The sequence below is a fragment of the Lemur catta genome, chromosome 2 (assembly GCF_020740605.2).
Source record: "Lemur catta isolate mLemCat1 chromosome 2, mLemCat1.pri, whole genome shotgun sequence".
NCBI lineage: Eukaryota > Metazoa > Chordata > Mammalia > Primates > Lemuridae > Lemur > Lemur catta.
Window position 1 is genome coordinate 122,400,035 of NC_059129.1, and position 16,410 is coordinate 122,416,444.

General features: G+C 33.0%; 1 protein-coding gene across 7 annotated transcripts in view; it reads right to left on the reverse strand.

Moving 5' to 3' along the window:
* The window catches only part of AHI1 (Abelson helper integration site 1), a 183,668-nt gene that overhangs the window by 102,321 nt on the left and 64,937 nt on the right, over nucleotides 1–16,410 (reverse strand). For 4 of the 7 annotated variants that reach the window (XR_006733569.1, XM_045544418.1, XM_045544413.1 and 1 more), the window contains 2 exons: nucleotides 7,645–7,841; nucleotides 806–832 (listed from right to left, as the gene is read on the reverse strand). Coding sequence is in view for 6 of the 7 variants with exons in the window: in XM_045544418.1 (XP_045400374.1) it covers nucleotides 806–832; nucleotides 7,645–7,841 (224 nt within the window). In the remaining variant the exon portion in view is untranslated. The remainder of the gene's footprint in view (nucleotides 1–805; nucleotides 833–7,644; nucleotides 7,842–16,410) is intronic. The other 3 variants (XM_045544414.1, XM_045544415.1, XM_045544417.1) reach the window with 3 other exon arrangements.

The following is a 16,410-nucleotide window of genomic DNA, read 5'->3' on the forward strand; positions in this document are numbered from 1 at the left end:
TGATAAATGAATGGATGTCTAATTATTCAACTGAATTTTTGGAGTAGGCAGAAGAAGAGGGAAGGATGAACACATGGTGGCATTTCATCTTTTTAATTTATTTTCTCAACAACTGAGTTACAGGTTGTATATAAAATAACCTGGCTTGAAAAAGCCACAAAGCTGTATGTTAAAAGCATCTAGAATACAATTTAGTTGAAACTGTAATCAAGAGCCTTTTGTATACTATCATTTGGAGACTAACTTTGGGATCTTGGACAAATCACTTAACTTCAGTCTTCTCCTTTCTAAAATTTGAATAACAATAATATCTATAATCTGTCTCAGGATTGTTATATAGTATAGTTAAATGAGAAAAGAGGTGTTAAAGACTTTTATAAATGATGAAGAGCATTATCAGCACAATATATCATTTGTGTGCAGCTTGCATGCATTTCAATGCTTACACAATTTACAAAGCATATACCCACTGGAACTGCATTGGTTTGTGTTTCTTACATATTAAGTATCAAATAAAATTTTTCTCAGAGAATAAAATGACTTTGCTGGTTCCTTACTTAAAGTATATCCCACTCACTTAATATTCTTAAATCTTTAAAAATGTGAAGCTAATTTCTATAAATGTTCACCCTTACTGAATTCTCAGGTTCCAGTATTATAATTCTTTGATAAATTCAAGCTCCCACAAAGATTATATTAACCTCTGTAAAGGTTCTAAATTCCATGAATGGTGCATTCCAATTCTTTGGTGCATCACAATGAAAACTATAGCTTTAAAGTTATCCTAGTGATAAAAACTACTTACTTTTGCAGCACAGGATCGTATCACCTCCTAAAAGAAATGCAGTACAATAAAGAAGTATTCATAATTTCAAGTATATAAACTATTGACTGTTTCAAAACATTCATATATTAATTTTCTAATTGCCAATATCAGAGTTTCTTTATCTATCACCCTGAAGTTGTTACTCTGTATTTTTCCAATGAGCTAGAAAGAGTATAAATTTAAAGAAAGAGAACTAATGACATGTTTATGATAAATCTAACTTGCCAAAGCAAAAGGCACTGACAGACTCTTGAGGACCCCCATGTATCTGCCTGAAGAAAAACTTGTCTCCTTAATAAACTTAGCATAAATACTAAAATTCTATACTAGAACATTAATAGGTCTAAGAGACATGCTAAGTTAATTGCAATATATAATTATCTCTATAAATAATACCCAAAATACAATTCCCATATTAATAATTTATATCAGATAAAATTTAATAGTAAATACTACTGAATGGTAAAGTATATGACTAGTATTGAAGGAGCTACAAAAAGGAACTGCCTACAATTCATGGGACAAGGACAAAAAAAGATTGTTTTTGAAAGAGAAACCAGAAAAAGTCATCGTATAATAGACAATTTGAAAATGGGCTGCTAAGGAGATATCAAAAATACTCAAGTCCAATTAGGGTTAACCAGAATATATCATCAGCCTAGTACAGATCTAGACAAAAATGGCAATAACATGGAGTTTAGAAAAAAGAGAACTGAAAAACAGAAACATAATTTTTTTATCCAGAAATTCCTAAGGGACAGACACTGTGTTTAAAGGATATTGGTAATTCAATCACTAAAAGGAGACAGAAAAACTGACTGTGAACACCGGAATCCAACTACCTGGGCTGTATCCCAGCTCCAGTGTTTACTACCTGTGTGATCTTGGTTAGGTTGTTTGATCTCTGTAAGCCTCAAGTTCTTCTGGAAAATGGGGATAATACTAGCACACAACCCTACAGGATGGTACATTTTATTGCTTTACTTAGCACAGTGCAAGGAATACATTATGTTAATTATTACTAATAATTAAATGAATGTTAGTTATCATTAATCAATAAAAGGTGAAATCTTCTGCAGGGTAGAGAAAATTAATCAACCTTTTTTCAAAATTAGCATAAAACATTTTCAAATCCATCCAATCCCTATTCCTGTGTCTCTGCTTAACAATCAACTCTGTGATCATTCGCCTGGGATTCAGGTTAAATTTTAGAAAGGGAGAGTGGTCTTGAGTGTTCAGGCAGCTGGAAAGGTCTATCTTTCATTATAAGGTGTTACTTGATGGATTCTGAATGGTTTATAAATCAATTTTCTATAGGACTGATTACTCTTAATGGGTACTCCAGATTCTGAGCAACTCTGGATGCACTGATAAGATCAATTTTCTGGATCTGAAAACTTAGAATGAGTAGTATCAATGCTCTCAAGATACTGTGTTGTCTTACCTGATTTGCAGAATGCTTTTTAGATATTGCTATAGCAGCAACATGCAGTCAGGTCTGCTAACTATGAAACAATTAAATGATTTTTATTATGACTAAATGGTAATGCTCCCAAGGATAGAGCATTATCTGTTCTTTGTATCCTTTACTCATGAGTAAACACCTATTAAATACCTGCTGAAATGAATTTATTATGCAATCCACTCATGGAAAAAAAAAATCATACTCTAAACCTGTACTGTAATTTATTAGAAAAATATTCCTGAGGCTAGGCGCGGCGGCTCACGCCTGCAATCCTAGCACTCTGGGAGGCAGAGACAGGAAGATCCCTTGAGCTCAGGAGTTGGAGACCAGCCTGAGCAAGAGTGAGACCACATACATCTCTACTAAAAATAGAAAAAATCAGCTGGGTGTGGTAGCACATGCCTGTAGTCCCAGCTACGTGGGAGGCTGAGGCAGGAGGATTGCTTGAGCCCAGGAGTTTGAAGTCACTATGAACTAGGCTGACACCATAGCACTTGCCCAGGCAACAGAGAGAGATTCTTGTCTCAAAAAAAAAAAAAAAAAAAAGAACAATATTCCTATTGTAGTAACAAAAAAACACAAAAAGGAATTTGGGATCTACTGAAATACAATTACAAGAAACAAGAAAAAAGGCATAGTGACAAAAGGTAGGAACCCAGTCAACCTAAATGTTTGCAAAATACAAAAAGGATGGAGCTGCCACAGCAATAAAAATGACATTTTGTTTTTATTCCCATACATACAGTCTGAAAGAAAATACGTTCAGTGAATTTTCTCAAAGGAAAAATAATGTTTTTTTTTTTTTTTTTAAACCACAGCTAATAGACAAAGCTTTCATTTTCAAAGGCAGCCTCTATCTACCTCAATCCCAAAGCAGACACATTCTCTGAATAATTTTTAAGAAGAAAAGATTTGGTAAAAACTAAATAATTATTCCAAGATAAATGTTTTCTTTTATTATAAACTATCAATTTACTTCCCCCTTGCCTTTGATTTCATTGCTTAAAAAATATTTTTCTGATTTTATTTTTACTTTATAGATCTATTGGTGAGTTGTTCTTATGTCTGTAGATGAAGTTATTTTGTCATGTAAGATTTTAGATAAGGAATACTTTCTTTTCCTCGTGAAGAAATATTTTTTTCTTCATCTTTAAAACTCAATGTACCTATTCAGACTATCTTTTAAAATCTGGAACACCATGCATTATTTGATAATATTAAAGTTGTTAAAACATAAAGAACTACAATGTTGAAATAATTTATTATTTATAATAAATTCATTAATTCATAATTATAAATTCTAAAATTTAAATGAGAAATATAAAACATTTAATCTATATTTCAACATATATTCTGAGTTTAGGTTAAATCTAAACCCAAAGACTGAGTGTGATCTTCACTGAAGTCCCTACGTTTCTAAAGAAAGAAAAGGAGAGAAGAGAGCATGGTCAGAACTAAAGCTGTCTCAATGCAGTTCCTTTTATGTTTGGTTTAACACTGGTCAAGATTTCTATCAAGGGAGGAAGGCAAGGGATAATATTTGTTAAGTTACAGGCACTGTGCTGGAAGGTGAAAACACAACAATGAATAAGGCTGCATAGTCCCTGTCTTCAAGTAGCTCAAGGCTAATTCTATTAACATTACTAATATGACCAAAGAGGATATATATGTTTAAAAATGCTTAGGTTTCCTTATACATTTTACCATTTATTTTTGAGAAAAATTTTCTAGCCATTTTTACAACAGAATGCCACACTACCTTTAACAAAGCATGCTCCTCCCCATTATTTTCATTACTTTCCAGTTTTACGGGCAACATCTGGATACTGTGGCACTTCTTTTTTTAGTAGTAAGATACAACTTTTAAAATATACATATGAAACATTTGTATTCCAACTCTTTTTGGAAGTACAGTTTATCTTTTATCCATTTCTTTGTTGAAGATTCACTATTTTTCTTTATTGTTCAGTTTTTTGCATGTTAAGAAGGCTGTTCTTTAATACATTTTATGTAAACATTTCCCCAGGTTGGTGTTTGTTGCATATTTATGTATGTGTGTTTGTATTTGTTGTATATATACACACACCTCCATGCACTTTTTAAACAAAGACACTTAAAATTCTATGCCAATCCCTTATTAGTATTTTGGGGAAGGATTTTCCACAGCTTTCATGATTGGCAAGTCTTTTATCCTCTTGAGAAATATTTGAAAACCTATTTCCCTAGTTTTAAAAAAGACTTCTATTTCATATTTAACTCCTTGGTAAATAAGAATTTGATTTGGGTGTGTGACCTAAAATGTAGGTGTAAACTGAATGTATTTTTCAGTTTACTCATAGTTAATAAGTTTTCCCAATGCCATACAAGGAACAATTTTTCCTTTCCCCGCTGATTTATCTCTCTATCCTCATGAACTTGTATCACACTATTTGTATTATTTCAGCTTTCTAACACGTTTCAAATGTGGTAAGACAAGAACTGGCATTATTATCACTTTGGCTCTCAGGGAGAAGTTCTAAGACAGCTTAATTCCTATGCAGATAACTAACTGGTTTTTCTACCAGGATACCTCTGGAATTTTTTTTTTTAGTCTTTGAAAATCAAACAATTTCACTAGGATATTTCTAAGATATTGGTATCTTTTCATTAATTGGCCTGGTAATAGACACTTTTGTTTTATAGATTTGGGACTTTAGCACAGGAAAACCTTTTGTATTTTATCTTTATTATCTTTTTCACACATTGTGTTCCCTTCTTTAACAACACTGCTCAACCACGTGCACAATCTATCTCTTAAACTCATCTCATCTCTTGTTATCAACAACAATAACTAATACAGTGTTATGATGTATCAGACACCCTGTTAAGAGATTTATATTTAGGATCTCACTGAATTTTAAAAAATCCTGTAAGGTAAAAAATATTAGAATCCCCATTTTATAGATGAGGCTAATTAGGCTTACTTAACCAGACTCACAAAGCTGGATAAGTTGGAGCCTACACCCACGCATAAGCAGTTGGACCCTAGAGCTACACTCTTAATTATAGTTTTCATCTATCTCTTTTTCTGCATTTCTTAACAGTGCTTCTGAAATCAGTTCTTTAGGCTACACTACTGATTTGATATTTTAAAGCATTCAATTTTTCTCTTTACCATTTGCAATGTGGAATTAACTGAAGCTTACTTTTTAAATTTCTGTAAATTCTTTTTATCTTAGCCAGATGTCTTTTTTTAATCAAAATCTCGAAATTTTCTTATCTCTTCATTAACAGAAACCCTGTTTTCTTCTATTTACTGAAAATACAATCTAAAACATTCTTTTTCTTCCAGCAAATCACTTTAAGATACGCTTTGCCTTTATTTACTTTCCTTTTATAATGTACATAATCTTTTTAATGCCCCTCCTGCTTTCAATGAGATTTATCAGTCTCCGTGAGCACCAATAAATTTTACCTTTTTGAGTTTAGGCTGTTTAGTGGGTTGTGTGCAGCTCCTAAGCCTATGTCTAGTGGATTTAGGTATTCCTGTTACATGGCTCTGAAGTGGAATCTTCTGTTCCTCTGTCTAGTTTTTTGACTATGAGTGGAATGTACTACTGAAACACTCAACATTGTGAATATTCTTCTCCAGTAAACTCTCCATTAATTTGGGTAATAATACTTTTTCTGCTTTCTTTATCTCTTTAATGTTTTCTTAGTCTCTTTCAAGCAAAATTCTATGACAGTATTTAGCACTAGCAGAGGCTCAACAGTTACACGCTGAAAAAAAAATTAGGTCCTGTTGCTTTACATATAGTTAGAAACATTTTTAGAAAATAGCAAGGGAGATTATATATATATTATTTTATAATAACTTGTAAAACCCATAAAACTTTGTATCTGCCTTCTGAACAGACAGTTCTATAAAATGAGGGTAATAATCACTGTCATGTCTATCTTACAAGGCTACTACATTAAAGGAGGTAATGTGAGCATTATACAAATGGAATGTATTAATAAAAGACTCTGCATTACATTATAGTAGCTTGAATATTTGTCACCACCTATCAGACTTGACACAAACTGAGGTCAAGGGGTAAATATTTTTGTGTCCTTTGTAGTATTTTAAATGTAGTAGGTAATCAATAAATATTTGGGGTAACTAAGTTTTCTTTGGTCAAACTGTTGGAGGCCAACCTGTAAGGACAAGTTATACCTGGTCAGCACTTGCTACAGAAGAAGTACACAGGTGTGCAGGGCTGGGGTGTTTTTTGCCATAAGCAGAGGCCATCAGCAGGTAATCAGTGCATGGACGTATGGTGGCAGAAAGAATAATGCCAATTAAAGAATAGGAAACCAAGGAGGAATGCCAAGAATTAGAAAAATAAGTTAATAGGAAAGCTTTGGATAGAGAAAATATGAAGGGACAGACAGATCTCCTTGAAATGAAGATAGCAAAAGAATGGCCAGAGACAAAGTAAGAAACAGCTTTTGGGTAAAGGGAAGTTTAATAATTCAGTTTTTCCTTAGATCGCTCACCTGTATTTGTTATTTAATGAAAATTACCTATGCAGATAAGGAAATATAAACAAGACAACAATATTAGAACTGCCCTCAAGGAGCTTACACATATTAAGGGTGTGAAACACATATTAAGTTCTTTCTAAGTGCTGGGGACTGTGAACTAGACAGTTGTCCTCAAAGTGTGGTCTTCCAACCAGAAGCATCACCATCACCTGTGAACTTGTAGAAATGAAAAATTGCAATATCACCCCAGACCTATAGAATCACAAACACTGGGGGTGGAGCCTGGCAACCTGTGTTTCGATAGGCCTGTCAGTGATTCTCAAACTTCAGTGTGCTTGAGAATCACTGAAGGAAATGAGGTTTTAGGCAAGATTTATGGGATTTTGAATGCCTGGGTAGAAATTACCTGTCTGAATATTATCTGTCCCTCCAAGAAGTGGTCCTGTTGCAGGGCCCTGCGAATTCATAAGGTTAGAGTAGAAACCTGCTAAATACCATCCCTGAGGGATCCTAGTAGACAGGGCTGAGAAGGCCACAGTTTCTCTTCCTCTCCTAAAAGATGGAGAGATATCCATGTGGTAAGTCCCAGGTGGGGTCTTCTGGTTCAGAGCCCTACCTGGCCTAGTCTTTACACAGATATCACATCAGGATAGCATGATGAATTATACTAACTTCAGTCTGTCTATTGCAATTAATGATTTCAGAACAAGTACTTGAAAGGAACTATAAGAAAGCCTAGTTTTAAGTAATTAACTTACTTCATTAAATTAATATTTATTGGCATGACAATATAAAATAGGATAGAAATGGTTTTAAAATTTCAACCACATAAAATAATTAAACATACTGTGACAGTTTCGAGTCTCTGTTTCACCAGCTGCATCTTTGTTGAGGAATTTTCAGTGTGGACAAATTCATCAATCTGAAAAGAGCCTTGATAGGGCAGCTTAGGACAGGTGCATAAGGCATCTTGACTTTGGTGTATTCCAGGTAATGGAAATGTTCCATTGTAGCGTTTGAACATTTCAGCCTCTTGCTGGGCTACTGAAAAAATGAATCCATAATTAGTTCAAATCATCACAGCAAAACCATAATCAAATAATTGAACCATGAAACTGTAGCATTCAACAAATAATCAGAAACTGCATAATACATTTTAAATAGTGGGTAATTATAAGACAATGTGACTGGCAAAATGGAAAATTATTAGTGATCAGAAACTGCATAATACATTTTAAATAGTGGGTAACTATAAGACAATGTGACTGGCAAAATGGAAAATTATTAGATACTATAAAATCCTAAGAAAGGAAATATAATAATTTCATAGATAATTTTGAGCCTTGAAGGCCATGCAAATTGGGATGGAAGCCTAATTTTAAATATATGTATATGGAAAACATAATATTAAAAAAAATCAAAGGCACAATATAATAGAATTAAGGGAACTGCTAAAATAATAAAAATAATTATTCACAAACCTAACTCCCTAAAACAAGTGTTTCCATATTTCTATACCCCTCTTAATCTTTATGCATATCTTACATAAAATATCATAATGTAAATACAATTTATCATTTCTTAATTTAAATGCAAATATTTTTCATATTTCTACAATGATGTAATTATCATTGTTAAATTTTTTATAGTATCTTATCTAATAAATCACCATAATTTTTTTTTTACACATTCTCCTATTACTGAATACAGTTGGCCTTCCATTGGCCCTCTGTATCCATGGGTTCTGCATCTGTGGATTCAACCAACCACAGAAGAAAAATATTCGGGAAAAAAACCAATAAGAAATTACAATAAAAATAATATAAATTAAAAATATAGTATGACAACTATTTACAAAGCATTTATATTGTATTAGGTATTATAAAAAATTAGAGATGAATTAAAGTATATAGGAGGATGTGCACAGGTTATTTACAAATACTATGTCATTTTGCATAAGCGACATGAGCATCCATGGATTTTGGTATCTGCAAAGGATAGCATGGATACCATGAGATGACTATATTTACAATATTTTCTATTTTCCCTTATTATAGATCATGCATGAATAAGTACTTTCATAGCTGACTTTGTTTCTTAGCATAATTCTTATTTTGGATTTAATTCCCCAGAGTGGGGTAGATGGCACAAAGGGTGAATATTTTAATGATGATGATGATGATGATGATGATGATGACGACGACGAGTATGACATTTGCAGTTTACAGTTTTTAGGATGCCTTCACATACCTTATCTTATTCAATCTTTAAAATAAATAAATCTGAAAAATTTTAAACACAGGTCTGTATATACAAAGGAGAAAATCATTTAAAAAAGTATTTCCTCAGTTATATAATCTCAAAATGGAAGGTTTTCCTAAATGTGACACGAAAGGAAAAAAATCTCAAAAAGGAGATTTGTAACATGGAATCAATGAATGACCCTTCAGAGATGCTGTGGACTACTAAAGTTACATACAGAAATATAAGCGTGTGTATGTAAATGTATCTGGGAAGCAGACCCATAACTTTATCAGATTATCCATCAAAGGATTACATGAGTCAGAAAAGGTTAAGAATTATCAACATTCTTATGGATCAATGAACATATTTTGCTACATGAACATTTTTTTTTATATTTCAGCATATCACAGGGGTACAAATGTTTAGGTTACCTATAGTGCCTTTGCCCCACCCAAGTCGGAGCTTCAAGTGTGTCTATCCCCCAGACAGTACACACTGCACCCATTAGGCAGCTATATGAACATTTAAAGAGTCTTCGTTAAAATAAAAACACTACCACAATAGTACAATAAAAATTAAAAAGCAAACGACAGGTAATAGGATTCTTTCATTTGTCACCAAAATGGACTAAAAGGGACCAGACATATCCTCCTACTCAAAACTATCAAAAAATGGACAAAATATATAAAAGAAAACAATAAAACTGCCTCTTTTTGTAGATATGATTGCCTATGCAGAGCTAAACTGGAGTACAGTAAGTGAAGCACATAGGGAACAACACTAAAGAAGACATTCACTCTCAGGTCCTGGCCTCATATCCACATATAAAATCTAAATGGAATCTAAAAAGCAAGGCACTAGAATCAACTTTAGCAAGGTTGCAGGATATGAGATCATACAAAAATTATCTCTATGTCTATATATAAGTAATAAAGAATCAGAAATAGAAATTAAAAACATACATACCATTTACTATGGCATAAAAAATATGACATACTTCGGGGAAAAATATCTGATAAAAGATATGAAAGACCTGTATGCTGAAAACTAAAAACATTGCTTAGATAAACTGAAGAAGCACCTAAGAAATATATTGTGCTCATGGACTAGAATACTCATTATTAGTAAAACACTAATTCTCTGTACTCAGTTCAATCTCACTCAAGTGATCTGCAGATTCAGTGCAATTCCATCCAAAATTCCAGCATTTATTTTTGGAGAAATTGTCAAATAAATTCTAAAATTTACATGGAAACGTAAATTACTTAGAATGGCAAAAACAACTTTGAAAAAGAACAAAGATAATTAATACAACCTGACTTCAAGTCTTATAAATTTACAGTAAACAACACAGTTTGCTACTTGTGTGAAGATAAACAAATATATCAGTGGAACATAATGGAGAGCCCAGCATGTCTAGAAAAGGTATAAAGAAAATTTAATGAAGAAAGGACAGTATTTTCAACAAATGGTGCCGGAATAGTTGGATATTCATATGTGAAAAAAATGCACTTTGACCCATTCTTCACACCACGTACAAAAAGTAACTCAAAATGAACCACAGACCAAAAAGTAAAACCTAAAACTATAAAACTTTAGAAGGAAACACAGATCACTTCTGTGGGCTTGTACTAGGCAAAGATTTCTTAGATATAACACTAAAAACCATGAAAGAACAACTTGATAATTTGGATTTCATGAAAATTTCAAACTTCTGTTCTTCACACTGTTAAAACAATTAGAAGACAAGCCAACAACTGGGGGAAAGTATCTGCAAATCATATGCCTGATGGAATATTTGCATAGGAAAACATAAAGAACTTTCAAAACTCAATAATTAGAAAACAAACAGGCCAACTTCAAAAATGGGCAAAAGATCTGAACAGGTACTTCACTGAAGAAGCTATATAGATGACAAATAAGCATGCAAAAAAGGTGCTCACCATCATTAGGGAAAAGTGAATTAAAACTATAATAAAATAATACAGCATATCTATTAGAATGGCTAAAATTAGAAAGACTGGCCATTTCAAATTTGGCAAGGATATGAAAATACTGAAGCATTCACACACTACTGCTGGGAATGTTAAATAGCATAATCACTTTAGAAAACAGTCTGGCAGCTTTTCAAGAAGTTAAACATACATCTACAATATGATCCAGCCCTTCTACTCTCAGGAATTTACCTAACAGAAATGAAAGCATATGTCCATACAAAGACTTGTGGGTGAATATTCAGAGCAACTATATTTGTGATAGCTAAAAACTATATACAATCCAAATGTCCCTCAGCAGGCAAATGGACAAACTATGCTATACCCATACAATGAAACAACACTCAGCAATAAAAAGAATGAACTATTGATAAATGCTAAAACTCAGATTTATCTTAAAGTGATTATGAGTGAAAGAAGCCAGACAAACAAGAGTACATGGTATATACTCTTTCATTTATATACAATTTTGGAAAGTGCAAACTAATTCATAGTGGTTGCCTGGGGTGAGAGGAAGGTAGGGAGAGAATACAAAGGGGCACAAAGTAAATTCTGGGGATGATGGACATGTTCATTTTCTTGATTAAGGCAACGGCCTCAAAGTGTATAAATGTGTAAATTAATCAGAGTGTCCATTTAAATAGGTACACTTTATTGTATGCCAATTATACTCACTAAAGCTATTAAAAAAAAAAGCCAATGACACAATGGTAATAAAAGGGGTAATTATTTTTAATATGCAAAGAGTCCTCATTAAAAATAAAAAATTCGACAGAAAATGGGTAAAGAACCATTACAGAAAATTCACAAAAGAACTGTGACCAATTAAAAAATATTTAACCTCACTAAAAATTAAAGAAGGAATTAAAATGCAAATTAGAAGATATTTTTTCCAAAGGAACAAATTAAATAAGGGTATCTAGGTGTACACTGAAGTACTGTTTAAAATGTTGAAAAGCATGTATCAGTATAATTGTGCAACAGTTCTTTAAATAAGGGAATTCAGTCACCAAAATTATATACAGAAGTTATTAATTAGAAGAAAAAATATTTCATAAACAATATAGTGACTATACAAAGGGGTAACCACTTTTTTTTATCAACCTTGGTTTTACCCACCATGAGTTTGAGATAGGGCATATAAAAAATTTTAGGCCTTTGATCTTTATATGCATATACTATTTCATTCAGGTATCACAAATGAAGAATTGCTCGATAATTTGTGCTTTCTCCCCGCAGACATTGATGGTGGTGAGTACCAGAGGATGTTATCGAGGGAGAAGTCCTGCTTACGATATACCCTTTTAATGATGCACATTCCTCAATATCAATTACTGTTCTTACTGGAAGGGCAGCCATTTCTCTGTAGATTTTTGTGCATTTGACTACTATTTTTCAGTACACATGTTGAACTTTTTCCCAGAAAAATCAGGCATTTATTTTATACTCAAATATTCAAAAACTGCTTAAAGAACAAGAGAAACTTTAGAACTATAAAAGAAAATAAAAGTGTTCTGTGGACTGGAATTTAGAAGGTTTAACATTAGCAGATGGGTTTCAGGAATGAATGAATCAACAAATGTATATAGTGTTTCACGACATTTGTCTTATCTGCTTTTTTAAAAATTGTCCTTTCAATGTTTAATTGTTATTTGCTGCTATGAATGGAAAGCAAAGCTAGGTATAACTATTTAATGGCATCTTCTAACTCCCTAGATTTTCTCTGAGATGTTGTACTTGCCAACCATGATTTCACTTTAACCCAAGTGAGTAAGTATGCAACATAGAAAGCCCAGAAGAATATACACCAGCAGCAGTTGCATAGGTTAGTAAGACTGTAGTATTTGACACCTTATTCTTTTTGTCAAACTGTATTTTCTAAGTATTATGACATGCTAAAGATGTATTATTTTTCTTTCTTAAAAAAGAAATTATTTTAACTGGTAAAAAAATAACAAAAGGCATAGCCTAAAAATTCATATATTTCTTTTTCCAGGGTAATAAAATGCCTTTCAGAAAGTATCAAAATGGCCTAAATAGAAGCAGATAACAAAAATGAACCCAAACAATTAGGAATACTTGTTTATGTCATCTAAAGGGAATTTTCTTTACAAAAGTCATCTGACTGGTATTCAAGGAGTCAAATTCAATACTCTACTCTCTTAGCACCTCTACTTTCTGTGAAGGCAGCTATAAAAAACATCTGCAGAAATAGTCACAGGGACCTAGTTTCTCAGAAGCCAGAAACAGAAGCTGCTTACAATTTCTTGTGCTCATGCCCCTCCCCAAATATACCCATCAATCTATTTGTATCAAACCACACAGATGATTTTGTTGTAAAATAGGTTATAATAGATGACTTCTGATATTCCCTCAAGCTCTATGCTTTTAACATTTCAGAGATTTCTAAAATACTTATACCATAGGCCATGGTTAGAATATGATGTTGCAATTAAATAACTATTTCTTCACTTCATCATTACTCTTCTTTGTGCTAATTTAACTTTGCATGTTTAAAGTTTACTTCTGTCCTCACCTCATATATTTAAAATTCAGAATTTCAATAGCCTCATTCCCATCCTTTCATCACTTTTTGAGGAGTTATCATGTACCACATACTAGAGCAGGCTTTGGGAATACAAAGACATTGTCCCTCTTGGGGTTTCAACCTTTTGGAGGTGAACAATTATTGCAAGGTACTAAATGGTATAGCACAGGAATAGACAAGATGCTGTGAGCACACGATAGCAACCACATTTGCGTAAAAAAAGTTATATCCACAAAAATGCTTCTAAATTTACTTCTAACAGGCTATAATTTGGGATTCTGAATTTTACAGAATTAAAAAAATTCTTAAAATTTTTTATAACTGACAATCTTTGATTTACATAAAAAGCTCAGTGCTTTTATATATGCTCCTGACTTAAACAATTATAAAAAAAAACGTGGTTTTCTAAGGTGATTTTTATCTTTATAGGAGGAAGAATGGAGGAAATAAGATATTTTAATCCATTGCCCTTTACTTTTGGGCAAATACAAGGCTTGCTATTATTAAAATCTATGTGTACTTACGTTACTGACTTCATAATAAAGTATAAGTAAAATCACAACATATTCTTTCTCATACATTATATCAGGAGTAAGATTTCCCTTTAGTTCAACATTTAATTCCTGTGTTCAAGATTTGTGCTGTTACTATTAATATATATGATCATCTTACTGAATACTTAATTCTTTTATTTATAAACTATTATATTTCCAATTATAATGATTCCTGTAAGACAGCAGTTCTACTTCTCTAGTTCCCCAGCATTTAGCAGTTATACAGCACCTTCCTTCTCTTTCTGTAATGAATGTTCAAGGGCCTAAAATGTTTTTTTTTAATTGTATTTTACCTGGCCTGACTTATTCCTCCTTCAGCTCATCTTAAGATACTGAGGAGATGGATCCAAGAAGTAACACTTCAATTCTGATAATGCAGGTATGTTTCAGGTCCTATTAATAATTCTCTATTTCCTTGACATATTTTAAATGTTACATAGAACTTAGAAGTGCTACTAATAAAACTATTCAAAAGCTATATGAGAATGTGAAGCAGATTCAAGTCTCATAGCCAACTGAATATGAGAACATCTACCATCATTTGGCAATTCTGTTAGTTGGACATCAAAATACAATAAACTATCTGCAAAGTCCCTGTAGTACATGCCATTCTCCTCTCGATTTCCTGTTCCATTATCAATCATCACACATCATGCTATTCAATTGAATGTGTGTGATGCATGCATTGCTACAGAAAATAGCTAGGATTTCCCTACTGCAGCCTAGTTCATGAACTCTAATATAGACATAACTCTGAGATATTGAGGTTTAGGTTCCAGACCACCACAATAAAGCAAATAATGCAATAAAGTGAGTCACATGAATTTTTTTATTTCTCAGTGCATATAAAAGTTATGTTTATACTATACTGTAGTCTATTAAGTATATAATAGCATTATGCCTAAAAATATAAAGTACCTACCTTAATTAAAAAATACTTTATTGTTTCAAAAAAAGCTAATGATCTAAGCCTTAAGCCAGTTGTAATCTTTTTGCTAGAGGAGAGTCTTGCCTCAATATTGATGGCTGCTGACTGAACAGGGTGGTGATTGCTGAAGGTTCGTGGTGGAAATTTCTTTAAAAAACACAATAATGAAGTTTGTTGCATTGACTGATTCTTCTTTCATGAAAGATTTCTCTGTAGCATGTGATGCTGTTTGATAGCATTTAGCCCACGGTAGAGCTTCTTTCAAAATTGGAGTCAGCTGTCTCAAACCCTACTGCTGCTTTATCAACTAAGTTTATCTAATATTCTAAATCCTTTGTTGTCATTTCAACAATGTTCACAGCATCTTCACCAGGAGTATTACAAGAAACCACTCAATCTCAAGAAACCACCTTCTTTGCTCATCCATAATAAGCGACTCCTTATCCATTAAAGTTTGATCATGAGATTGCAGCAATTCAGTTAATGTTCAGGCTCCACTTCTAATTCTAGTTCTCTTATTATTTGTACCTTATCTGCAGTTGCTTCCTCCACTGAATTCTTGAAGCCTTCAAAATCATTTCTGAGGGTTAGAATCAACTGCTTCCAAACTCCTGTTAATGTTGATAACCTCCTTCCATGAACCACGAATGTTCTTAGGAGGCATCTAGAATGGTGAATCCTTTCCAGAAGGTTTTCAATTTACTTTTCCATCAGAGGAATCACTATCTATGACAGCTATAGCCTTATGAAAGGTATTTCTTAAATAAGATTTGAAAGTCAAAATTACTCCTTGATCCATAGGTTGCAGAATACATGTTGTGTTATGAGGCAAGAAAGCAACATTAATCTCCTTATACATCTCCATCAGAGCTCTTAGGAGACTAAGTGCATTGTCAATCAGCAGTAATATTTTGAAAGGAATCTTTCTTTCTGAGCAGTAGTTTTCGGTAGTGGACTCATAATACCCAGTAAACCATACTGTAAAGAGATGTACTGTCATCCAGGCTTTGTTGTGCCACTTATAGAGCACAGAGAGAATAGATTAAGCATAATTCTTAAGGGCCCTAGTATTTTCAGAATGGTAAATGAGCACTGGCCTCAATGTAACGTCACCAGCTGCATTAGCCCCTGATAAGAGAATCAGACTGTCCTTTGAAACTAGGTACTGACTTCTCTCTAGTTATGAAAGTCCTAGACGTAAGTCTGTTTTGTCTTCTTCCAACGTAAGTCTGTTTTGTCTTCATTGAAAATCTGTTGTTTAGTCTAGCCACCTTCAATCAATTACCCTACCTAGATCTTCTGGATAACCTGATGCAGCTTGTAATCAGCACTCGCTGCTTCGCCT